Here is a 24,204-nt window from a genome sequence, read left to right on the forward strand (position 1 = left end):
AAGATGCTAAAGGGATACTCTCTTGCTTGTGTTAATATTCAACAGGCATTAAGTATATTTAACACTTTTACATTTTATATATCTTCTGTGCTGACTTTAATACAATACAATAGCAGAGTTGGAAGGGACCTTGGAAGTCTTCTAGTCCAACCCCCTGCCTAGGCAGGAAACCTTATACCGTTTCAGACAAATGGCTATCCAACATCTTCTTAAAGACTTCCAGTGTTGGGGCATTCACAACTTCTGGAGGCAAGCTGTTCCACTGATTAATTGTTCTAACTGTCAAGAAATTTCTCCTCAGTTCTAAGTTGCTTCTCTCCTTGATTAGTTTCCACCCATTGCTTCTTGTTCTACCCTCAGGTGCCTTGGAAAATAGTTTGACTCCCTCTTCTTTGTGGTAACCCCTGAGATATTAGAACGCTGCTATCATGTCTCCACTAGTCCTTCTTTCTATTAAACTAGACATACCCAGTTCCTGCGACCATTCTTTGGTCTCACAGGTTTTTAAAAACCTCTTAAAATTGGTTTGTGAGTACTTGTATTCCGTTTCATGCAGTGCATTTCTAAAACACATTTATCCCTGATTAATATCTGGAAATCTAATTTGAGAATACATTGGTGAATCTTCTATTTGCAATTTTAATATAAAAGCTTCATTCACACTGACTAGGTGAAAACCTATTTCTGACTAGCTTCACCCTTTCTGAGAATTAGCCAGAAAGTTTATGGAGAAAACAAACCAGAGACAAATCATCACATGGGGGAATGAAAGAAAACATCCTTTCCTTGAGTTACTTCTGGGTCAACTTCTGGGAAACAGTACATGAAGCTGAAGTTCTAGAGATGCGTCTCCAAACAAAGTTGAGCTTGTCAATTGCTCTCTGGCACCTCTTTCTGTTTCTTAAGTTTGGTGTGAGGATAAAGTGGAAAGGCATAAGATAATCTCGCATGTTTATCGTCTTAAGGTGCTATGTGTGCAATTTCATTTTCTTTCCTGAAATTCTGTTCCAACGTTGATTCAGCAATTTACAGTGACTTTTCAAATAGAACAAAGGAGAGGTGAGCCTCATGGTGATATATAAGAAAAAAAGTATATTTTATGGAAAATGTTCAGCATGATTTGATTCTTTTTAGGTACCAAATTAAATTAGAAAGTGGATATAAATTGTTAAAACAAATACTGCAAATATTTCTGGTATTTCATACTTAGCAAATTGCATTTAGATTAGAAATCTTGGGAAACGAGTCTTTTGAAAGGACCTGAAATGCTCAACTCTAATTATACAGCCTGGTTTCAAGGTATTATGAACTGTTAATTTCTACAGTGATACTTGTAGATTTAAAATGCTTATGTATTTAATTGATCCAAATACATCTTTATATTTATCTATCTGTATAGGCTCTTCTAGAAAAAGAGAATGAAAAGAAATTGTTACGAGAGGAAATCTTCCAAACAAATGAGAAACTTGCTAATACTTCTCAGAAGCTGGAGTGTCTCCATCAGGAGATGAAAAAACTTGAAAAGAGGGAACAGGTAAAACTAAGCAGATTAGTGAAAAATACTCTGAAACCTTCCAAGAATCCAGCTCAAAGCAATATTACATTTATAGGAACTACTACACCAATGCACAGTGTATGAGGAATAAACAGGGCAAATTAGAAATTCAAGTAAAAGAGGGCAGATACGATATTGTTGCCATTACAGAAACTTGGTGGGATGAAACCGACAAATGGAACATACAGCTAGAAGGATTTAAATTATTTAAAAGAAATAGACCAAATAAAAGAGTAGGTGGAGTTGCACTATATATAAGAAATAATTACCTCTCTATAGAAATAGAGCACAACAATGATGAGAACTATCTTGAATGCATTTGGGTCAATATTAAAGGTTGGGGGGGGGAAATGACATTGCCGTAGGTCTATACTACAGGCCACTCAACCAAGCAGAGGAAGTAGATAAACTTTTTGCTAGTCAGCTAACTAAGGTATGTAGGAAGTACATCACAATAGTAGTGGGGGATTTTAACTACCCTGACATCAACTGGGAAACAAACTCTGCACCAAGTGGAAGATCCAACAGGTTCCTAACAGACCTAGCAGACAACTTTGTTTCTCAAAAAGTAGAGAAGGAAACAAGGGGATCAGCCATATTGGACTTAATTCTCACTAACAGAGAGAAAATGATAGAAGGTGTTGAAGCCACAGGAACCCTGGGGGCAAGTGACCATGCAATATTCAACATTATGCAAACACAAGTAGTAGAAGAAAGTGAAATAGAGTCTTGGACTTTAAGAGAGATAATTTCAATAAACTTAAGAGAGAGCTTGGGAAAAATTCCATGGATGAGAATCCTCAAGGGGAAAACAACTCAAGAAGCTTGGGAAATTTTGAAAAATGAGATTACAAAAGCCCAGTCTAGCACAATACCAATGAAGAAGAAAAACAACAGTTCCCAAAAGAAACCAGCATGGCTGCATAAGAACTCTCTGACAAATTGAAAGACAAAAAAGATAAGTATAAAAAGTGGAAAGGGGGGGACATAACTAAGGTAGAATATCAGCAAATAGTCTGAGCATGTAAAGATGAAGTGAGGAAAGCTAAGGCTCACAATGAAGAAAGGCTTGCCACAAAAGTAAAAAATAACAAACAAAAAAAAGGTTCTTTCAACATGCTAAAAACAAGAAAAAAGTTAAGGAAATAATTGGTCCATTGCTGGGAGAAAGTGGCAAGAAGGTGACAAGCAACAGAGAGAAAGCAGAACTATTTAACTCATGTTTTGCATTTGTCTTTACACAAAGGGATAAAACAGTCCAACCTATCAAAAACAGCATCACAAAAATCAGATTAGGAACACAAGTTGAAATAGGGAAGAAAATGTTAAGTGAGCACTTGTCTATCCTAGACGAGTTCAAATCACCAGGACTGGATGGATTACACCCCAGGGTTCTAAAGGAACTGGCAGACGAGATCTCAGAACCACTGAACTATATCTTTCAGAGATCCTGGAGCACCGGGGAACTACCACAGAACTGGAAAAGAGCTGATGTGGTTCCCATCTTCAAAAAAGAGAAAATAACAGATCCAGGAAACTACACATCTATCAGCCTGACCTCAATACCAGGAAAGATTCTGGAAAAGATAATCAAGGAACGAATTAGCGAACACCTAGAAGCAAACAAAGTAATAGCCAAAAGCCAACATGGGTTTGTCAAAAACAGATCATGCCAGACTAATTTTATTGCATTCTTTGATAATGTGACAAAATTAGTGGACCAGAGGAATGCCGTCGATATAGTTTATTTGGACTTCAGTAAGGCATTTGATAAGGTAGACCATAACCCACTACTAGATAAAGCAGAAGAATGTGGGTTAGACAGCATCACCACCAGATGGATTCATAACTGGCTGACCAACCGCACTCAACATGTAGTCTTCAATGGAACTGCATCTTCATGGAGGGAAGTATGCAGTGGAGTACCCCAAGGCTCTGTTTTGGACCCAGTACTCTTCAACATCTTCATCAATGATTTGGATGAGGGAATAAATGGGGAACTCATCAAATTTGCAGATGACACCAAGCTGGAAGAAATAGCCAACACTCCAGAAGATAGGCTCAAGATACAGAAGGATCTTGACGAACTTGAACATTGGGCACTTTCTAATAAAATGAAATTCAATGGTGAAAAGAGTAAGGTTCTACATTTAGGCAACAAAAACGAAAGGCACAGGTACAGTATATGTGGTACTTTGCTCAACAGTAGTAACTGTCAAAGGGATCTTGGAGTCCTAGTGGACAACCATTTAAATATGAGCCAGCAGTGTGCAGCAGCTGCCAAAAAAGCCAACACAGTTCTAAGCTGCATAAACAGAGGGATAGAATCAAGATTACGTGAAGTGTTAATACCACTTTATAAAGCCTTGGTAAGGCCACACTTGGAATACTGCATTCAGTTTTGGTCGCCACGATGTAGAAAAGATGTGGAGACTCTAGAACAGGGGTAGTCAACCTTTTTATACCTACTTTTGCATCTCGGTTAGTAGTAAAATTTTCTAACTGCCCACCGGTTGCACAGTAATGGTGATTTATAAAGTTGGGAACTAACTTTACTTTATAACATTTATAAACCAGAGTTACTGCAAACCCCTACCGCCCACCATGAAAGCTGGAAAGCCCACTAGTGGGCAGTAGGGACCAGGTTGACTACCACTGCTCTAGAAAGAGTGCAGAGAAGAGCAACAAAGATGATTAGGGGACTAGAGACTAAAACATATGAAGAATGGTTGCAGGAACTGGGTATATCTAGTTTAATAAAAAGAAGGATTAGGGGAGACATGATAGCAGTGTTCCAATATCTCAGGGGTTGCCACAAAGAAGAGGGAGTCAAACTATTCTCCAAGGCACTTGAGGGTAGAACAAGAAGCAATGGGTGGAAACTAATCAAGGAGAGAAGCAACTTAGAACTGAGGAGAAATTTCCAGATAGTTAAAACAATCAGCTTCCCTCCAGAAGTTGTGAATGCCCCAACACTGGAAGTCTTTAAGAAGATGTTGGATAGCCATTTGTCTGAAACGGTATAAGGTTTCCTGCCTAGGCAGGGGGTTGGACTAGAAGACTTCCAAGGTCCCTTCCAACTCTGCCATTGTATTGTTTTCTATTACTCTTTCACATGATACAATACTCTCATTTGTTGTCCTTACTGTATAGAGGTTCCTAGAGATTATATAAGTGAGGGTTTCCAACCTTGTTGAGGCTGGTGGATACATTTGGAACTTGTGAAGTATGTTGCAGATTATCTTGCACAATTGTTGCCCTAGGAAGTGGCTATCAGTTTAAAGTTTAATTGCTAAAGATTGCTTAAAGATATCATTTTACTTCTTACATAGTACCTTTTTCATGTTGTTCATTACACAGATATACATATAATTTAATATTCAGATATACAAATTTATATAGGAATTTATATAGGAGAATATAAGGCTGGATGGCACTATTTTTGAAACTATACCGTGTTTCCCTGAAAATAAGAAAGGGTCTTATTTTCTTTTGACACCCTCCCCCCAAAATAAGCACTTGGCCTTATTTTTGGGCAAATAAATAATTCTTATTATTTTTGAGGTGCAGGAGGCAGCGAGCATGATCACCTCATGGCTGCTGCTGTGTTCCAATATTTTCAGGGAGGGCTTATTTTTTGGGGAGGGCTTAAGCCAAGTGCTTATTTCAGGGTCAAAAGAAAATAAGACCCTGTCTTGCACTCAAAAGCCCAATTGGGCTTATTATCCAGGGAGGTCTTATTTTCAGGGAAACAGAGTATAGATTTTATATTATTTTAATTTTTTGATGATTGTATGCTGCTCAGAGCCTACGAGAATGGAGTGACAAAGTAAATCAGTCAATCAATCCATCTATCAATACACTCTTCTGAATGCATAGGCACCCAGGAATATATATTCCTAGATTGTATAAGTATCTAGAAATTTAATGAAAGGTGGTGGTATAGAAACTAATCCCAGATATGCACAGATATAGTTTGAAATGTTAAATCCCAATTCATACATATTTATCTTTTGGCAGAGTAATGTACAACTTCTGAAAGCTGAGCTGAGAGATAGCACAAATACAATGAAAACATTGAAAATAAAGCAGAAGGAGGAAATTAAATCTCTCAAAGAAGAAAGAAATCTCCTACTTTATCAGCGAAACAGTTTACAAAATCAGGTGATTTTGCCTTAACTTATTCTTGCCATGTATTAATATGCAGCCTTTCTGAAATTGTAATGAGAATCTGTGAGTGTGGGCTAAAGCTGAATTGTGTCAACTTTTCCAAAACATTATGGAAAGCTATACAAATAAAAAAAATCAGAACATTTCTACCAGAACTATATATTATTTTAAGAAAAGCCAGATATTTGGGGTTATATAACAAGACTGATTCTGGTATCTAACTTCCCTTCTGCCAAATTTATGTTTTTCCTATTTCTTAATGGTGTAATATCCCATTGCATTGGTGCCATTTCTATTATGATCAGACAAATACTGAAATTTTTAAAAAGCTCAGGCTGATATTAAATTAGTTTATCTTGAGATGTTTAAACCTGCAGCATTATCTCCTCATTTATAGTGAGCCATAATGTACTATCTTTACACTTGTGCATAGTATACCGTACCATCGTGTTGACATTTGTGAAAGCCATATGATTTTTCCCTTTGCTATTTTATTCTCTCTTTTAAGATACAAGAGTTGGAGCTTCAGCTGCTGACTGCAAAAGATTCTTCCAAACTGTTTGACCAAGAAGCTCAGCAGCATTTAAGAGAAAAGCAAGAATTGTCTGAACGGAAAGAGCTCGAAGTGTCACAACTACAAAAGATACTAGAAGGAGAGAGAAGACAGAGAGAGGAGGTCGTACAGCAGAACATTAAGTGGCAGAGACAGAAGGAAGAGTTGGAACAAAAAAACACAGAACTGACAGCCATGCTGCAAAGCAAGTGGGAGACTGAAAAACACCTAAACAACAAGCTACTAAGAAAGCAAGAAGAGTTAGAGCACCACCAGACCACTCTTCAAGCCTTGGAGAGAAAGCAGAGTCAGTGGGAAAAGGCAGAGCTTCAGAATTCTGAGCTCCAAAGGCAATGGGAAGAGGCAAAATCTCAAGTTAAACTGCTGCAGAATCAGAAAAGGGAGACAGAACTTCAGAACAGAAATCTGCAGCAACAGAAAGAGGAGGTGGAACTGAAGAATGCCAAACTGAAAGCTGTACTCCAAAGGCAGCAGGAGGAGGCAGAGCACGAAAGCGCCCTGCTTCAGAGCCATTGGGAAGAGGCACAAAAACGCTGTTCAGAGTTGCAGAATTGGAAAGAAAAAGTTGAATATCAGAATGCCGAATTTCAGGCCCTTCTTCATAAGAAGCAAGAAGAAATGGAAAATAAGGATATCTGTATGAAGAAAGAACAAAACCAGAATTTGGAGCTTAAGGCAACATTGGAAAGCCTAGAGCAGGAACGAGCTAGGTAAGCACAAACTACAAAAAAACCATAAGTGGAAAATAATGATATCGGAGAGAGTTACTTTTTGGTGATTCCCTATAAATATTGTGTTTTTGATTTTGTATTGATTGTGGTTTTTTTAGAATGTACTTGGTGAAAACTTCTCTTAGAGAAAGACAGGATAGATCTTGATTTTATTTCAACAGATTTTTTATATTTATATTATTTATATTTTTACTTATACTTATATTATTTATATTTAAAAATCAGCCTTTTATAGGTCTTAAAGCTTAGTTTCTATAGTTTGCATTGCCTGACTAATTATTGTATCCTATCAGGAATGTTGCTGCCATATAATGATTGCACTATAATTTCATGCATCTGTATTTGTTAATGCTGGTATGATCTCCCTTGTTTTTATATTACATTGTTTACATTAAGAGAGATGATCTCTTGGTAGTTTAATCTCATATATTCCCTCAATTATGTGACATGAATAATTTTTGTATGGGTATCTTCTTTTACAGATGCACACTGTGCTTGACACATCTTTGTGTAATTATTATTTTCTGACATATATACTGAAATTTTGCCTTTACATCATCGTTTATAACTGTGTACCATAAAAGAACTAAAACTACATGTTGATAGCATCTAAAAGAAAATTGGTTTTTTTGTTCTTACCATATTTTTCAGAGTATAAGACGCACTTTTCCCCTCCTAAAAGAAGTGAAAATTTGGGTGCATCTTATATACTGAATGTAGCCCCACCCACCCAGCGACCCCAACCCTTTGGCCTCTGCCTCCCAGCAGTTTACCTCCTTGCAGCAAACAGGGAAAAGGGGGGCTTGCGGAGGCATGGCAATCTCTGCAGCCTGAAACACTGATTATCGGGAGGCCTATGCTGAAATTGAAAGTGAAACTTACTGTTTGCTGCATGAGGCAAATTGCTGGGAGACAGATTTTTTTTTTGTGCTAATCAGACTGCTGTTTGCTGCAAGGAGGTAATAATAAAATGCCTGTAGAATTCAAATTATTAGACTTATTTTTTTAAAGACTGCTTTATTATTGTTCTCCAGTGCACTGCTCAGAGAGTCCAAATGCCGGGGTTTAACACAGCCTATCTGCCCTTGGACTGAGTGATGTTTTGTTGACCACGCCTCCCTTTGCCTGCGCATGCTCAATTCGAAAAATCAGTCTGACCGAGTTAGGACTGTTTTGGGAGAGCTCCAGTCTAAGGTCAGATAGGCTGGAAAAAGTTTCCCAATTTGGACCACGTTTAAATTCTCAGATAGAGGAAATCACGCTTCTACATCAGGTCTGTCTATTTGCCTCCATTGAGGCTTTTGTCGCTTTAAGAGAAGGGCTACCGGGCTTCCCTGCTGTTTCTGCAGTGGATTGGAAAGGCTTGCACAGCGGGGGCTGGCTAGCTACGGGAGCAATTAGTGGGATAAACCAAGTTCCCTGTTGGAACAGGGGCGTCCCAGTGGGAGGAAAGGTCCAGCGAAGGCTCTGAGAAGGCTCTAAAGCCGGCGAGCCAGATTGCTAGGATTCCCTCGCCTGCTCCATTTTGCCCGGCAACAGCAGCGAAGGCTGGAGCCTTCGCGTGCTTTTCAGGGCTGGAAAGAGCGGGAAGCGGCTGCGTGCGCACCCCCGCCATTTTGGATCGCTCCGACTCACTGTGCAGAGCGGCAGAGAGCGGAGCGTGCGAGCAGCGAGGACAGCAAGTCGGAGACCGCTGGAGGAAGCCAGGAGGACAAGCCAGCCAGCCCAAGGGGAACCTCAGCCAGCCCTCAACGACCGCAGAAGGCCGCAAAGAGGCTGAGGACTAGCCTGGGGAGCCAGCTAATCTCTCCCTCCGGAGAATAAGCTAAGTCTCGGGGAACCGAGGGCGGTGAGAGGAAGGAACTGACCCCAAGGCGGCCCTTCCCTCCTGTAGATTCTGCCAGCGCTTTTGGACCGCAAAGGCCAGCGCGTGCCCATCCCAACTCCAGCTATCTTCCAGGCCTCGTGGGGACCTGAAATGGCTGAGGAATGCAGGGAGGCCTTAGGGGAACAGGTGGGGCCCTCCAGCAAGTGCAACAAGCTGGATCCCTCTGGAAATCAAGGCAAGGGGCACAAAGGCTCACTTGAAAGGGCTTCTCCAAGAGCCACAGTGGATCCCAGGGAGGTTTCAAGGCCCCATCAGCCAGAACCTAGCCCAGACCGTCGCAGCAGGGAGTCAGCTTCCCCTGATTGTGAGGCCCAATCCTCCGGGGAAAGTGAATTCTTGTTTGGGGATAACTATGCATCCAGGGATCCATCTCCTGAAGCATCTTGGGGGTACCCCGACTCCCCTAGCTCCTCCATTGGAGAGGAGCGAGATTCTGTCCAGAATTCCCCCTTTGGGAAGGGTGGATCCAACTCAGGCAGGCCTAGCCAGCGCAGGCCCAGTAAACAAAAGAGAAAAAGGGGGAAAAGCCCGGCTCTCTCGGATGAAATGAGGGAGGTAATTGCCTTAGCCATCTCCCAAGGGATAGCTGAAGGCATTAAGCGCAAGGGCTCTCGCAAGGGCAAGGCCCCAAAGGAAAAACGCAAACCTAGGGCCTCCACCTCTAAGGAGCCTGTATCCTCCTCTCCATCTTCAAGCCCCTCTCACTCTGGGCTCTCAAGTTCTGAGCAGGAAGAAGGGGAAATTTTCGCCCTCTCCGAAGATGAGAGCCCTACCCCTGACAAGCCAAAATTCTCTGGCCTGTTTCAGCCGTCATTATTCAAGTATATCTTACACAAAGCCATGACGGCCACAGAGTTAGGCCCCATTTCCAAACCTGAGGCCTCTCAGGCTTCCACTTCTAGGGATCTGAAGCATGGGTTATTCAAGGAGACAGTAGAAACTCCTGAGGTTATTCCTGTGCCAGACCTATTTATGGATGCTGTGCAGCGCCAGTGGCTACAGCCAGACACCCTGACCAACCCCAGTGGGGGGGATAGAACTCTATATGCAGTAGAAGATAAAATGGAGGAAATCCTCAAATTCCCGGAAGTAGATGCCCCAGTCGTGTCTCTAACTTCCAATTCCAACCTGCCAGCTGAACTCCTAGAGGGGCTCAAGGCAGAAGATAAGAGGTCGGAAAAGGCGTGTCAGAAAACACACATGGCGTCTGCCTGGGCCATCAAGGCATCCACCTCTGCCTCCTTTTTTATTAGGGCCACCCTGTTCTGGCTGCGCCAACTCAGGTCCAGACCCCCGCCCAGGAAATCTAGGTGGCGCCATGAGCTGACCAAGATTATTACCGCTGTCGAGTATTCGGCGGATGCCACCTTGACAGCAGCAAAATTCTCTTCCAGAGCCCTAGCTTCCAATATCACCTCCCGCCGCCTTTTATGGCTCAGGCACTGGCAGGCCGAAATGAAGGCCAAATGGAAGCTGGCATCGGCCCCATTTAAAGGGGGTCTTCTGTTTGGAGAGGCCCTGGACAAGTTTGTCACCGAAACCAAGGACAAACGCAAGATTCTTCCCGCAACCTTTAAAAGAGGTGACCGGAAAGGGGCGGGGTCCTTTCGTAAGAGACCCTACAGGAGCCAGGAAGCAGGGCCAGCTTCTCACCCTTCCTCCTATCAGAGGCCCTTTCAGGCAGGGGGGGATAGGCACCAAGACAGATCCTTCGGGGCTCGTGCCAACCAGTCCCAGTCTTCCTTTCGGAGAACATTCCGAGGAGGAGGAAACAACAGTGGTGGATCCCGGCCCTTTCGTAAAGGAAAGTGACGGTCACAGGGATCCCCCCATCGGGGGTCGGCTACGGCTGTATGCCGACAGGTGGGAGGAGATAACATCGGACAAGTAGGTCCTCAACACCATTCGCAGAGGCCTTGTCCTGGACTTCCTAACCTTTCCCCAAAGAAAGTTTATCCGCTGTCCTTCCCCCAGGAACCCAGAAAAGAGGGAGCGCATGAGGGCAGAAATCCACCATCTCTTAGAGATAGAGGCGATAGAGCCAGTCCCCAGGGATCAGCAGGGGAGGGGCTTCTATTCGATCCTCTTCCTAGTGCCCAAGAGTTCAGGGGGGTGGAGGGCCATCTTGGACCTCAAGAGCCTAAATCAGCATCTCGCTTACAAGAGGTTCAAGATGCAGTCACTCCACTCCATCCTGGACTGTGTCAGGGACGGGGACCTATTGACATCAATAGATCTCAAAGAGGCCTACCTGCATGTCCCCATCCATGCAGCCCACAGGCGGTTCCTGAGGTTCTGTTTGGAAGGGAAGCATTTCCAGTACAGGGCACTTCCCTTCGGGCTTTCATCTGCGCCCAGAACTTTCACCAAAATTCTGGCAGTGCTGGCGGCTCATCTCCGCAACCATCCGGTCCGTCTAGAATGTTATTTAGACAACATAATCATTCATTCTCTCACCACCAAGCAGGCACACCGCGATGTTTCTCTAACTGTGCAGACCCTACAGCACCATGGTTTCTCTGTCAACATGGAGAAGAGTCAGTTCCGGCCATCCACCTGTATACAGCACCTGGGTGCAGTCATCAACTCCACCTCCTGCCAGGTATTCCTTTCTCCCGACCGGCTGTCCAGCCTGAGACGCAGAGTGAAGCACTGCAGCCTTGCCAGGTCGGTACCCATCATTCAGCTGTCCCAGCTCCTGGGGATTATGATATCGTGCCTGAGGGTGGTTCCCTGGGCTCGTCTTCATGCCAGGGAGCTGCAGTGGTTTCTGCTGCCAATGCAGAGAGCCAAGGAAAGCAACTCACTCAGACGGGTTCGGCTCCCACGAAAGGTGATCCGATCTCTGGCATGGTGGAGATCCAAGGCAGTCAAGAAGGGCTGCTTGTTCAAGGAGCCGGAGAGGCTAGTTGTCACCACGGATGCCAGCCGCCTGGGGTGGGGCGCCCACTGTCAGGGCCACCTAGCCCAGGGACGATGGACTCAGAGGGAGGCTGCCCACAGCATCAATTGGCTGGAGCTGAGGGCAGCTCGACTCGCGCTGAGAAAGTTCGCCGCTCTAGTAAAAGGGGCTCACGTACTCTTGATGACAGACAATGTGGCGACCAAAGCGCATATAAACCGACAAGGGGGCACTCGATCAAAGGCCGTCATGCTCGAGGCAGAAGCGCTGGGCAGGTGGGCGGAACGTCATCTGGCTTCTCTCAGTGCAGATCACATCTCCGGCATAAGCAACCGGGAGGCAGACTGGCTGAGTCGCCAACGCATCGACCACTCGGAGTGGCGCCTGCATCCGGACCTGTTCCAGCAGATTGCGAGGAGATTCGGCAAGCCACAGGTAGACCTGTTTGCCACACACAACAACACTCAGCTCCCACGCTTCTTCAGTCGCTACCACTCGCCCCAGGCGGAGGGAACAAACGCACTGAGGTCAGCTTGGCCTCAGGGGCTCCTGTATGCCTTCCCTCCACTTCCGCTCATTCCTCAAGTGATAAGCAAGCTCCTGACCGAAAAGGCAGACCTCCTTCTGGTGGCTCCCTTCTGGCCCAGAAGGCCCTGGTACGCAGACCTGGTCAGTCTCTCAGTTCAGAGGCCTTGGAGAATCCCCCGGGACAAAATTGCCCTCAGCCAAGGGGCCATCGCCCATCCAGAGCCCCAGAGGCTGCAGCTAGCCGTTTGGCACTTGAAGGGGAGCTCCTGAGAAAGCAAAAGTTCTCTGACCAGGTCATCCGAACAATCCAAGCGTCCAGGAAACCCTCTACGACTAGAATCTACGATGCCACCTGGGCTGCCTTCTCACAGTGGTGCAAGACTAGAAACATAGAGGCCTCCTCAGCCTCGATTCCTCAGACACTAGACTTTTTGCAGGAGGGTCTGGATAAGGGCCTTGCGGTCAGCACCCTCAGACGCCAGGTTGCAGCGTTGTCTACCATCCTGGCAAAGGGCTCCTCTCGCTCACTGAGTCAACTCCCTCAGATCAAGAGCTTTCTCAAGGGAGCAGCGAACATCAGCCCTCCAGCTGTTCACCGGTATCCGTCATGGGACCTTCCATTTGTGCTTAAGGCCCTGACCAAAGCCCCATTTGAGCCTTTGAAAAAGACCAGTCTGCGCCACCTCACCATCAAGACGGCTTTCCTGGTGGCCATTACATCCACTCGCAGGGTTTCCGAGCTTGCGGTGCTCTCTGTCAGGGAGGATTTGTGCGTAGTTCACCCGGACAGAGTAATATTGAGACTTGATCCGTCATTTGCTCCGAAAATTAACTCTCTGTTCCACAGGACTCAAGACCTTATTTTGCCCAACTTCTGTCCCCATCCTTCTCACCCTAAGGAGCGTGAGTGGCACAAGCTGGACGTGAGGCGGGCCGTGCGCACGTATGTAAAGAGAACAAAAGACTACTGCCGGTCAGAGGCCTTCTTTGTCTCCTTCCTCCCTGTGTCCCTGGGCCGCAAGGTCTCCTCTCACACTGTGGAACGTTGGCTACGTGCCTGCATCAAACTGGCATATGAACACCAGGGCAAGACGGCTCCGAGACGGGTCACCGCTCACTCCACCAGGAGCGCTGCTACGTCTGCAGCCTGGGCAACCCAGGCTTCTATCCTAGACATTTGTAGAGCGGCCACCTGGGCTTCCCCACGGCCTTTATTAGAAACTATAAGATTGACACCTTTGGCCTCAGCCGAAGCCTCCTTTGGCAGAAGAGTATTACAAAGAGTGGCTGAAATGCCAGAGGCTTCCCCACCCTGGGACTCAATAGCTTGGGCATGTCCCAGCATTTGGACTCTCTGAGCAGTGCACTGGAGAAAGACCGTTGGCTTACCTGAACGGTCGTTCTCGGGACACTGCGAAGAGAGTCCAAACCCACCCGGGTGTTTGTAATTTGAACGATGTGGCTGTATTGACTGTAATGTTTACAGGACGGTTCCTTTGTTTTCGAATTGAGGATGCGCAGGCAAAGGGAGGCGTGGTCAACAAAACATCACTCAGTCCAAGGGCAGATAGGCTGTGTTAAACCCCGGCATTTGGACTCTCTTCGCAGTGCCCCGAGAACGTCCGTTCAGGTAAGCCAACGGTCTTTCTAGACAACTTAACAAAATATAGAAGCTTTTTAAAATAAATGCTTGATCTGAAGAGGCCCAGTGCTATTATATCTTCTTTTAAATAGCAGAGAATAATGTATACTTCCATAAAGCCACATCAATTTTAACAGCATCTGTATGAGTATAGTCTGAAATATAACACCACAAATAGTGTATATCGTCTGTTTGCTGTTTATTACAAGGAGGCAGAGGTAGATTTTTTCCCCCCTTGTTTTTCTCCCCAAAAGCTAGGTGCGTCTTACACTTTGGAGCGTCTTATACTCTGAAAAATACGGTAAAAGTGGTTATCCTACAACTGAAATCATGCTTTTTTTCTAGCCTGATTCTCTCATTGGAGGAGAAGGAGTTCAGACTCAAGAAACTGCAAGAGAGGGACGATGCTCATCAGGATGAAATCACCAAATTGAATAGTGCCCTAAATCAGGCAGAAAAGATGCTTGCTGAGCAGAAACAAGAAGTGCAGGAATTCATTAGCCAGGTATCATCCACAACAATTCCTTTTTATTTTTCTCTTTATTGTCAGTATCTATGTTATCGATGTACAGTACTATTTTTAGAATAAAACCTACTTTCAGTGTTTTATTTTTTCTAATATGTTGGCCTCTTTCTTGCATTACTTGGAATAACCTGCCTTAATTTCTCCTTTACTTGTGTAAAACTAATATAATAATATGTAATGCCCTACAACTAGGCTTTGATTTGCATACAGCCACCCTTCGTACAGCCACCCTTCAAAGTTATATTGCACTGAATGAATGGTGGTTACAAGTGGTTCTCAGAGTTCTAGTCATCTCAGTACCCTGTGGCCATGTGATTGCAGTCGGGATGCTTGGAAACTTGTTTGCACTTAGGACTGGTTGCCATACTCATATGACTAATACTTGCAACCTTCCATGCCAGTTTCCCCAGAAAGCCAAAGGAGTAGCCAACAGGGCAGATCACTTGTCACTGGGGTAAGTTTCCCCCATTTGCACACTCCCCCCCCAGCCTCTCTACACTCATGTCCTGTTGGCCACTCATGCATATTGACCTATCCTTTCTGACCCCCATGACACTTCTCATGTACCTCTGTGCATCTTTCCTGTGTCACACAGTGCTTCTCACACTCTCCCTTGTGCAGTCTTCTTAACCCACATAATGCGTCTTGTGCACTCTTGCATCCCCATGAACCCTCTCCAACCCACATGCACCCCTCACACACATCCTGCCTATGTCCCTCAGTGCCTCTCGTACAGCCCCTTATACCATGTGTACCCTCACCCACGGTACAGTACCTCTCATGATCCTCACAAATTTGCACATCCTCTCATACCTTCCTGATTTACATGGCGCCTTTCACACCATTCCTGACCTTCCCTCATCCATCCACTCTCACTGCCTCCCCCACCTGGCAGCATCCTGGAAGAGTGGCTCTTGCAATTTCCTGCTGCCCCCCCCCCTCCGCAGACTTCGATTGTTAGAAGCGGCAGGAAGTTGCCTCACCTAATGACCAAGGGATTCAATTAAAAGCACCAATCAGGACTGCAAGCACTGGTGTCACCAAGCAATGTAGACACACTTTACAACTGCATCCCTTAGTGATGGAAATTCAGATCCCAACTGCCGATGTAAATTGAGAACTACCTATATTTGTAATAATATGCAAACCGTATTCTTTTGTCTATTTAATTAACTTTTCCCAGTTGTCTTTATTTTGTCTAGGAGGTATTTCTTATCTTAGAGTTATCCTTGTTCCTACGTCCAAGTTTTATTGTTTTCCTCCATAGAAGAACTCACTCAAGCAGATGATGGTACAGAAGGAGGCAACTTTAATAGCTCATGAGGAACAGCTGACTCAAGATCTGGAAGTTTCCCATGCAAATGAGCAACATGCCAAAGACACCATACAAAAGCTGGAGGCTGAAGTGTCTCAGTTACGCTTAAGCTTAAGTAGCACAGAGAGTAGAGCAGAGGCACTGGAATCTGAATGTCAGCGAGTTTGTTCAGTTCATTGGGAGGCTCAAACTCAGCTGATAAAACTACAGTCAGTACTTCACTACATGCTGTGTAACAGTCCTGAGCCAAAACTTAGAGGGCAAGGAGACCGAGACATTGGGAAGTCATCATTCCTTAATAGAGGTAAGTCTAAAGAGCAAGTGAATGAGCATTATGTCATTTTTAATCAAGTATCACAGTCAGAATTCTAGTGTAATAGAAGTATATTTGAGGGTCTGTGTGGGGGTATTTACCAATGTCTTTTTGTAGCTAACCTTTGTAATTCAGCTTATTACTTAAAATTTGAAGGCAGTCTCAGAAAATAGAGAGAAAACGTAATGCTTATTTTTAAGCATTATGTTTAGTTGCTAAACGTAAGTTGCTAATCAATAACCTTTATAAACTTACATAATTCATGTCAAACTATTGGCTATATAGGATATTTAAGGGTAGAACTTGCTTTTTAAAAAAAATGCTGTTTGGAATAAAACACAAGAAAAAAATTGAAGGTTTCTGGGAAATATGTCCTCATTGTATGTGTGTCATTTCAATATTTGTGTGTATGTGTGCCCCTTCATTGTAACTACCTGCAGTTGGCTCGGCAAGATTTCAGAAGTGGCTTGCCATTGCCGCCTTCCTAAAGTTGAGAGTTAGAATGGCACCATTTTTATAGAAGGAAAAATAATTGTAATTCTTAATGTCGATTTTGATCATTATCTGAGACCTATTTGGAATAGCCATTAAAATGAATGATACAGGCTTTTGAAATTTTTATTATTATTAATAATAGTGACCTTAACTCCAGGTCAAAACATTTTCTGACTACAATTTCAAATTCTGTTTATTAGGGATATGCAAAACCTTCAAAAGAAGTGCTTCATAACACATGGGAATATAAACAGGGCAAATCCATTTTCTTCTGCAGACCTATGCAGCTGTGTTAGAAATAGCTTCTGGCAGTCCATGTCTCTACGGGTATCCACAGATACTTCTTTTTTTCTTCAGCAAACATGCAGCTGTTTTAATATGTCAAAGAGAGATGCTTTGTTTGTACTGTGTGTTGTGAAATATAGGATTAAGAATTTAAGTATTACTTTTATATTGTGTTTGTATTGCATAGTGTCACTATACAATAATATTTTTATTCATCATCATACAAGGTCTATTTGTATAAATGGTTGTTGAGAACTTTTTAAACTGAGTAAGTAAAAATCCGAAAAGCAAGCTTGGGATTGCAAAGTAATCAAGCACCAAGGATTCCCCAGTTCAACCCTGAGCTACATATATTCTCCTTTATTGGTAATACAAATAATGTTTGACAAGTGCCCATTTGACTGAAAATTCTGTGGAAAGGTTGTCCTAACACATTTGGAAGCTACTTGGGTGGTAAAAACAATATTCCATGTTGCAAGAAACTGTAGATAGAAAGCAATGCAGACTCAGGTCAGTTTCAAATCTATCACTGTATAGTTGACTTTTAGAGTTTTATCTAGATTCCCCTTTCTTTCTAATTAATAACCCTAACCTGAAGGCACAGTTACCAAATAGGTTTATTTTTTCAGAACAGGATAATTTGAAAGAACTGGCTTTGTCTCAACCTAAGGACAGCTCCACAGAGCTTACAGCGGAGAGAGTAGCAGAAGCACTTCAAAACTTGAGGCAAGATCTCTGGCGTGCTCACCTTCAAACTGGTAACTTCCTTTTTGGTTTATGAACGGGGCATCATTCTTTGGGTTGCTTCCTGGCATTTTAAAGAAAATGTTATAAAACTTTTATAAAGTTATTGTGATGCTGCATGTTATCCACCGCAATATTCTTTAAATCTTTTTCTTAAATGAAGAACATATATAAATAGTTCCTACAGACAGCCTGTGCTGGTCAGTTTCCCATGGGCATCTAACTGGCACCGAGGGACAGACTCATGGACTAGATAATCCTGCATTCTTGTCTCTCCAGTGATTTTCCTTATATGATTAAGTTAAAAAGACATAGAAGTCTCTCACCGGATACTGGTAATCAAAATAAATATTTTAAAACTCTAAGGAGTAAAATCAAAATTAAAAAAAAAACATTTAGGAAGTTCATTTAGATTTTATCTAGTTTAGTGCTGTATAAATCTTGACAGTTATCAGGACATATCATGGCCTTGTATTTGAGAAGCTCAGCAAATTTAATTTATTTAATTTTCAATATATCAAACTTATTTAATATAATGAAAGCCTTTTTACTATACTGTTTATAATTACTTAAGAATTGAAAAAGTTGGAAGTACTGGGTTTTAAAAAATACAATTGAAGGCATAGTTAGTAGTTCATATACTTCTTGGGACACAGCAACAGTCATAAATATGAACCAGTTGCAAAGCATGATAATGGAGATGCTGAAAAGGTCGTAACTGTGAAACGCTCATAAGTCACTTTTTCAGTGCTGTTGCAACTTTGAAGGACTGTAAGTCGAGGACTACCTGTTCCCAAATGTGTGTGTATTATAAAACTGAAGAGTTCTTGGATGAGAAGAGAAACATTTTCAAGGAAAAAAACCAAGGAAGTCCAATTGCCAGTTGCTTTGGTTTAAATTAGGTATTTGCCAGTACTTCTACTCCAGTTAGAATTGCACGTGAAGATTATAAAAAGTCAAAGATGTGACAGACAACAATATGGAAGTTTTTATGAACAGGCAGGATGAAGAGGGAGGATACAAATTTAATGTAGAATTGTAATGTATAGTTTGCAACATACAGTGTTTTCCAGGAAAGTGTAATGTATAGTTTGTACAATGTAATGTATAATTTGCTGCAAGAAAATTTCTATTAAAAATATTTTATAAAGATGTCCCTATCTCAAGCATACCTATAACATGTGTTGGGGTTGAAATTTTTTTGGCAGGATGAAGCAAGGAAGACTTCTGAGAAGTTGAAACAAGAACTGAGTGAGAAGGAAACAGAAAGGATACGCATTAATGCCAAAGCCGAAGAGCTACAAAAGTGGCTGGACCAGTGCCAAGAAGGTAACACAAACTGTGATAACGCAAAGATGTGATAGTTTCCCTAAGCAAGAGTTGAGAGCTACAGAAGATCTTGGCAAAGCAAGCTCTTTTCATTATTGCACTTGTTATGTCAAGCTTCGTAACAAAAACATTCCATTTATAAAGCAGTAGTGGGTACCAGAAGGATAGAGACACCATCAAATATAGGAGATTCAAACTATCTTCTCTGATGACTTTTGAGAAAATCAGTTCTTAACAATGGTTTCAATAATAAATCAGCACTTCATTCAGGAGCTATTTTTTCCTAGAAATTTTTTATTGATGCTTTCTTTTCTTGTTCCTTGTGTTGTGGCCCACCGGCAGTCAGCAGAGCTGGCAGCAGAATCAGACAGTGAGGAGGTTGGGGAGGAACATGGGCCAGTCCTGGGGGTTGAGGAAAGCTCAGATGAGGGCTCTGCATCAGAGGCAGAGAGGGAGTTAGACCACAGTGAAGCAGAAGAACAGCTGGAGCTTGTTTCCAGTGTGGCATGGGTAGAGCTGCCAGAAGACAAGAACAATTAAGAAAGCAGGGTCGACTTAGGAGTAAAGCCGCACTTTGGAGGTGATAGGAAACAAAAGAGGAACAAACGGGAAATTGGCTTTTGCAGGAAACCATTTGTTCATTCAGTTGGTTCAAGATTGGCAAATTCTGTATGTGACTTTAAGAGACTCTCTGCCAAGTTTGCTTTGCCCTGCATTTGGAAACTAGATATCTGGCAGTGCTCCAAACAAGATAAGGTTCCAAACATTCCAACCACAAAGAAGAGGGAGTCAAACTATTCCCCAAGGCACCTGAGGGTAGAACAAGAAGCGATGGGTGGAAACTAGTCAAGGAGAGAAGCAACTTAGAACTGAGGAGAAATTTCCTGACAGTTAATCAGTGGAACAGCTTGCCTTCAGAAGTTGTGAATGCCCCAATACTGGAAGTCTTTAAGAAGATGTTGGATAGCCATTTGTCTGAAACAGTATAGGGTTTCCTGCCTAGGCAGAGGGTTGGACTAGAAGACCTCCAATGTCCCTTCAAACTCTGCTACTGTATTGTATTATTCCTCTGAAAGACTGTTTACTAAGCCTTGCTGACTATGAATGAAAGGAATTCACAGTCGTGTAAATAAAAGAGGTTCTGCAGGAATCAAGACTTTGCTTCTTGATTTCTAAGGAAGCCTGAGTCAGAACATCTTGATATCCCGTGCTGAAAATGCATTGATATTTTAAAAATTATTTTGAATAGTAAATTAGCTACTAGCACTTTCTAAAGTATCTCCAAATTACTTTCTTGTTAGAAAAGACACTATTATAATGAGGGGATGGAGAGTTTTTTATTTCTTTTTTTTCCTTTTAGAAAAATATGTAGTTGAAGGCAGACGCAGCTCCCTAGAGTCTGCCTTAAAGTTAGAAGTCATTGCTTTCAAGGAAGAGAATGTGACTCTATGTGAAAAGGTGACCAGTTTGGAAACGAAACTTGAAAACACAGAGAAACAAAGAAAAGGCTTGGTGGTAAGGATACCAGACATTTTGTAGGCTCAGCTACTTTTGATAAATTGTTGAAAACATTGTTTTTTCTAAGGGAGTTACTGGTTATTCTTTTGGATGATGTGATTTTATAATGGGATAGATGGCATATAAATACTTTTTTCGTGTTATTTATTGTGCCTGTCTTTTTCTTCATAGTTTTTTTTAAAACTTTTGCAAAAGCACATACTTTCTAATAGGTGTAAGTATAATCTTTACTGTCATTGTACTTAAATACAACGAAATTGGTTTTAATCTCACTGGTGCAAAATTATAGCAGAAACAAAAAAAGAAAAAGAAAAAAAAACTAGCATGGAGTGATTGTGGTTGTATTTAAAAGTCTCACAGCCCAAGGATAGAAACTATCTTTAAACCTCTTTGTTTGGCTGTCTATACTTTGATGTCTTCTGCCTGATGGTAGAAGTGCGAAGAGACACTGACCAGGATGTGAATCATCTCTGAGTATCTTCCTTACTCTGCTAAAGCAGTGAGATCTGGCGATGTCATGCAGTGGTGTCAGAGGGCAACCAATGGTTTCTTGTGCTGAATTGAAAACTCTCTGTAGGGCCTTCCTGTCCACAGCAGTTATACCAGCATACCATACTATAATGCAATATGTGAGGACACTTTCTATGGTGGACCGATAAAAAGAAGTCATCAGCCGTTGTTCCACCTGATTTTTTCGCAGGACTCTAAGGAAATGAAGTCTCTGTTGGGCCTTTCCAATCACCAGAGACATGTTGTTTTTTCAGATGAGATCTTTTTTTTTTTATTGAGCATTTTTGAAAAAACAAACTTTTACAAATGTTTAATTCCCCCCTCCCCCCCAAACCCCTTCCCAACCTTCACCCTCCTCCCGACTTCCCAGAACCAATACAGGCTATTTATCTTTAACAAAGAAAATCTAATGTACAGTTAAGAAAAAAAACCCCAAAAAGATAGTTAATAACGTATTTCCATTGAGCTCTAGCTCCACCTTGCTGGACTAACTCTAGATAATTTATAATTCCTGATCTCTAATCATAAGCTATCTGGAATTTCTTAGTCCCATATTTGTTTTGGGTATAGTCAATCCATCTTTTCCACTCCAGTTTGCATCTCTCGTTTGAATGGTCCTTAAGATATGCAGCTATTTTGGCCATCTCGGCTAGGTTTGTTACTTTCAATGTCCATTCCTGAATAGTAGGCAAATCTTTTTCTTGGTATTGCGCGCACCAACAATCTAGCTGCAGTTATTAAATGCAATATCAGATTAGTCTCTACAACTGTACAATCAGTAATAATGCCTAACAAAAATAACTGAGGGCTGAACTTTATCCTTTTTTAAAGAACATTTTGCATAATCCACCATATTTTTATCCAAAATGCTTTAACCTTTTTGCAAGTCCACCATATATGAAAATATGTAGCGTCCACACAATCACATCTCCAGCATTTAGGTTGTAAGTTCAGATACATAGAAGCCATTTTTTAAGGATCTAAATGCCATCTATAAAACATCTTATAAAAATTTTCTCTCAAGTTTTGGGCTTGTGTAAATTTTACATTTCTCACCCAAATCTTTTCCCATGTATCCAACATTATTGGTTCTTCAACATTTTGAGCCCATTTTATCATACAGTCTTTAACTAGTTCTGTTTCTGAGTCAATTTCTATTAATACATTATATAATCTCTTTATATGCATTGGACTGTGATCTCTAATTTGTTTAAGTAAATTATCCTCGACTTGCATAAAGCCAATTTTTTGATCTATTTTCCATCTAGCCTGTAACTGCCCGTACTGAAACCATGTTTGAATTACCTTTTCCTCTTTTAGTACATCCAAGGGTTTCAGTTGTAGTACACCTTTTTCTATGGTAAGAAACTGTCTGTAAGTAGTTACATCCTGTTTTTGTACTATGTTCATATTTTCTATTGCGTGTCTGGGAATAGCCCACATGGGTATCTTATCATTTAGTTTGTATTGATATTTTTTCCAAACCCGCAGTAAAGCATTCCTTAAAATATGACTTTTGAAATTCTTATCCACCTTTTTGTTATATAGCAGATAAGCATGCCAACCATATACCAAATCATGCCCTTCAATATTAAGTATTCTATCATCTGTTAAATTAATCCAGTCACTAATTACAGATAAAACTACTGCATCATAATATAGTTTTAAATTGGGTAATTTCAAGCCTCCTCTTTCATGCACATCTTGGATTATTTTTAGTTTTACTCTCGGCTTCTTCCCTGCCCATACAAATTTATTAATGCCCTTCTGCCATTCTAGCAGGCTTGCATCTTTTTAAAGTATTGGTAACATTTGAAAAAGAAATAAAAATTTAGGTAGAATATTCATTTTCACTGCTGCTATTCTTCCCAGCAAAGATAACTGTAATTTCTCCCATTTTTTCATCTCTGTCTGTATACTATGCCATAGTGGTTCATAATTATACTTATATAACTTCCCATTTGAGGTTGAGATATAAACTCCTAAATATTCGACCTGTTTAACTATTTCACATCCTGTCATTCCTTCTAGTTCTTCCCTTTGTTTAGTGTTCATATTTGTAGCTAGTATCTTTGTTTTCCCTAAGTTTATTTTAAATCCTGACACTTGACCATATTGATTAATCATATTCATTAAAACCTTACTAGATTCCTGTGGTTGGGTTAATGTTATAACCAAATCATCCGCAAAAGCACGTACTCTATATTCTTGCTGCCTAATCTTGATTCCCTGTAAGTCCCCTGAACCCCGAATTTTACTCATAGTTCCAAAGTTATAATAATAATGGGAATAGGGGGCAACCCTGCCTTGTACCTTTCTCAATTTTAAATGAATCTGTTAGACTCCCATTAACTATGATTTGAGCTGTTGTTCCTGATATATTGCTTTAATTGATTGTAAAAAGTGCTCTCCTATTTGCATTTTTTGCAATATTTTCAGCAGGAATTGCCAATTCACTCGATCAAAGGCTTTCTCAGCATCTAAAAATATAAGCGCAGCAGGAATTTGGTTGTTCTTTCCCAGGTATTCTAGGGCCTTCTCTGTGGCTGCTCCGGCCCTCTGGAACGATCTCCCCGTGGAGATCCGGACCCTCACCACCCTTCAGGTTTTCCGCAAAGCTGTCAAAACCTGGCTGTTCCGACAGGCCTGGGGCTGATGAGTTTCCATTCCCACTCGAATTGTATGGCTGTTGACTGTTTTTAAATTGTTTCCGTATTTCCCCCCCCCCCTTTTTTTGTCTGTATTATTCCCTTCCCCTTTGGGTTGTTAGCCACCCTGAGTCCCCCGGGAATAGGGGGGCATACAAGTTTAATAAACCTTGAACCATGTATTGAGAATTAGTCTTACGTTAGTTCTCATTTGTCTCCTTTGAATAAAACCTGTTGATCATTATGAATCAATTGCTGAATAACCAACATTAACCTATTCGCTAGTATTTTAGTGAAAATTTTATAATCTATATTGAGTAATGATATGGGTCTATAATTTTTTGGTTGAGTAAGATCTTGATCTTCTTTGGGTATCAAGGATATAAAGGCTGTCTTCCAAGATGGGGGTACCTTCCCTTCCACTTGGATCTTATTAAATAATGCCTTAAGCGGTTCTACCATTTCTAATTGCAAATTTTTGTACTAAGCCGCTGTCAAGCCATCTGTACCCGATGCTTTCCCTGCTTTTAG

At 41.8% G+C, this 24,204-nt stretch overlaps 1 protein-coding gene and 1 long non-coding RNA gene across 2 annotated transcripts in view; both read left to right on the top strand.

Annotated features, from left to right (window-relative positions):
• Window positions 1–24,204, top strand: part of LOC116509438 (centrosome-associated protein CEP250-like) — a 100,180-nt gene that overhangs the window by 14,792 nt on the left and 61,184 nt on the right. The window contains exons 20-28 of the mRNA XM_032218595.1: window positions 1,400–1,534; window positions 5,576–5,719; window positions 6,234–7,009; window positions 14,336–14,495; window positions 15,784–16,135; window positions 17,554–17,682; window positions 18,243–18,259; window positions 18,877–18,997; window positions 20,358–20,512. Coding sequence (XP_032074486.1) covers window positions 1,400–1,534; window positions 5,576–5,719; window positions 6,234–7,009; window positions 14,336–14,495; window positions 15,784–16,135; window positions 17,554–17,682; window positions 18,243–18,259; window positions 18,877–18,997; window positions 20,358–20,512 — 1,989 coding nt within the window. The remainder of the gene's footprint in view (window positions 1–1,399; window positions 1,535–5,575; window positions 5,720–6,233; window positions 7,010–14,335; window positions 14,496–15,783; window positions 16,136–17,553; window positions 17,683–18,242; window positions 18,260–18,876; window positions 18,998–20,357; window positions 20,513–24,204) is intronic.
• LOC116508720 lies at window positions 18,882–20,792 on the top strand. Its single transcript, XR_004255409.1, has 2 exons — window positions 18,882–18,997; window positions 20,358–20,792. It is a non-coding gene; the product is annotated as an uncharacterized LOC116508720 (long non-coding RNA).

This window comes from Thamnophis elegans, chromosome 5 (assembly GCF_009769535.1).
Source record: "Thamnophis elegans isolate rThaEle1 chromosome 5, rThaEle1.pri, whole genome shotgun sequence".
Classification (NCBI taxonomy): domain Eukaryota; kingdom Metazoa; phylum Chordata; class Lepidosauria; order Squamata; family Colubridae; genus Thamnophis; species Thamnophis elegans.